Source organism: Lolium rigidum, chromosome 1 (assembly GCF_022539505.1).
Source record: "Lolium rigidum isolate FL_2022 chromosome 1, APGP_CSIRO_Lrig_0.1, whole genome shotgun sequence".
In the NCBI taxonomy this organism is placed as follows: domain Eukaryota; kingdom Viridiplantae; phylum Streptophyta; class Magnoliopsida; order Poales; family Poaceae; genus Lolium; species Lolium rigidum.
The window spans coordinates 9,596,898-9,598,610 of record NC_061508.1 but is presented as its reverse complement, the minus strand read 5'-3'; the positions used below and the strand labels follow the sequence as shown (position 1 = coordinate 9,598,610).

Below are 1,713 nucleotides of genomic sequence, written 5' to 3'. Positions count from 1 at the left end.
CGGAGTAGTTTGAGAAAAAGAAGTGTTCTTTTTCAGAAATATCTTTGAACCAGGTCAACCAAGTAACTCGTTGAAAAGGAAGAATCCCTGAGGCAAAATGCGTTTGGAAGGAGCAAACGCAGCAAATCATTTATTGCACATGATGATACGATGACTGGGCGGCGAGGGTAATGAAAAGAAAAACGAAGCAAAGACGAAGTAGAGGCTATTTGATGAAGTCGATGACCCATGCGTTGCAGCATATGTAGGTTGCCTCGACGCTAACAAACCCGGCGGTCGTGGCCAGGTCTTGGAACTCTGTGAGGTATCTCTCCCTGCCGCCTGGTGTGAGCGTGAGCATGAGCATGTCGAACTCGAACGTGGTCTTGGCCATGGGCGTGTGATCTGGCTTTTCCGGCACGAGGCAGTCGATGAGGACAACCTTGCCATGCTCGGGTAGCGCGTTGTAGCAATTCCTGAGAAGCGTGGTGCATTGCTGGTCGGTCCAATCATGGAGTATCCACTTCATGACGATGGCGTCCCCAGGAGGTACCTTGTCGAACATGTCACCGCTCAGGTGCTGCACGCCTGCCAAGGACGGGGCCTGGGAGATGACCTGAGGCAGGTCGAAGTTGACACCTTTAATGTGTGGATACCTGGAGGTAGCAAAAGCAAAATTAGGAAAAACTTGATGTACTGCGCAATGACAAGAGTAAAGCTGAATTAGGGGAAAAAATACCTGGAGGTGACGGCGTGGATGGTGGCGCCAAGGCCGCCCCCGACATCAACCAGGGTGTCAACGCCGTCGAAGCCCCCGTAGAACTCGAGGAGCTTGCTGGTGATGATGGTGGAGAGGTTCTTCATGGCCTCGTGGAACACGCGATTGAAGCGCGTATCCACACCCATGTGATCGAACAACGTCATCCCGTAGGCCCTCTCGAACGGCAGGCCACCCTCCAAGACGGCACCCTTGAGATGATCATAGGCCCCCATAACCACCTTGTCGTTCATGAAGACGAGCGGGGCCATGGAACCACCGTCCTTGCCGGGGTTTAGCCAATTGCACACCGGCGTGGAGCCGTACCGGCGGGCCGGGAGGCCGTCCTTGCCTTGCTCCACCTCGCATGACACCACGTTGTGCGACGCTAGCAGCCGCAGCATGCGGTCAACCATGGCCGGCGTTCGCGGGTTAGCAGAGGGCGGCAGCCGCGCGGCCACCTCCGTAGGGGGCAGCTTCTTCCCGCCGGCCTCAACTACGATCTCGAGCATGCCCAGCTCGATCGCGTTCTTCAGCATCACGGGCACCATAGGCGCCAGTGCCAGCTGGAACGCGTACATGTACGCCTCCTCGTCGGCGGAGGAGCACATCACCTCCTTCCCCGGGGTTGCTTACTGTGGCCTGATTGGCAGTGCGGGCTGGTTGATGTGTGGTCCGAGGCCGGTCGCGTGTTTATTTATAGGGAGCGTCTCGAGCTTACTACTAGACTAAGCCATCATGTACGTATTTTGTTGGATGATTTTCTCGTTCGGTTGTTCATGGGCTGCGTTGGCCTTTCTGTGTTCCTTTGTTGTTTTGGTGTTGGGCTCGCATGACAGAATTGCGTACGGCTTCTAGGCTTACAAAATACAGACAAACCACTAGAAAGGGTACCCCCTACCTATCGCTTCAAGCGAGTGGGAGTCGTCGGCCCGCTCAGGTTTGGTTACCGCTCGGAAAACCCGGATCCCTGTCGG

General features: G+C 55.6%; 1 protein-coding gene across 1 annotated transcript; it reads right to left on the bottom strand.

Annotated features, from left to right (window-relative positions):
• Positions 1 to 205: 205 nt before the first annotated feature.
• Positions 206 to 1,350, bottom strand: LOC124667158 (tricetin 3',4',5'-O-trimethyltransferase-like). Its single transcript, XM_047204478.1, has 2 exons — positions 719 to 1,350; positions 206 to 635 (listed from the first exon to the last, which is right to left on the bottom strand). The coding sequence occupies exons 1-2, from the start codon at positions 1,345 to 1,347 to the stop codon at positions 206 to 208; spliced, it is 1,059 nt and encodes a 352-aa protein (XP_047060434.1). The 5' UTR covers positions 1,348 to 1,350.
• Positions 1,351 to 1,713: the final 363 nt, after the last annotated feature.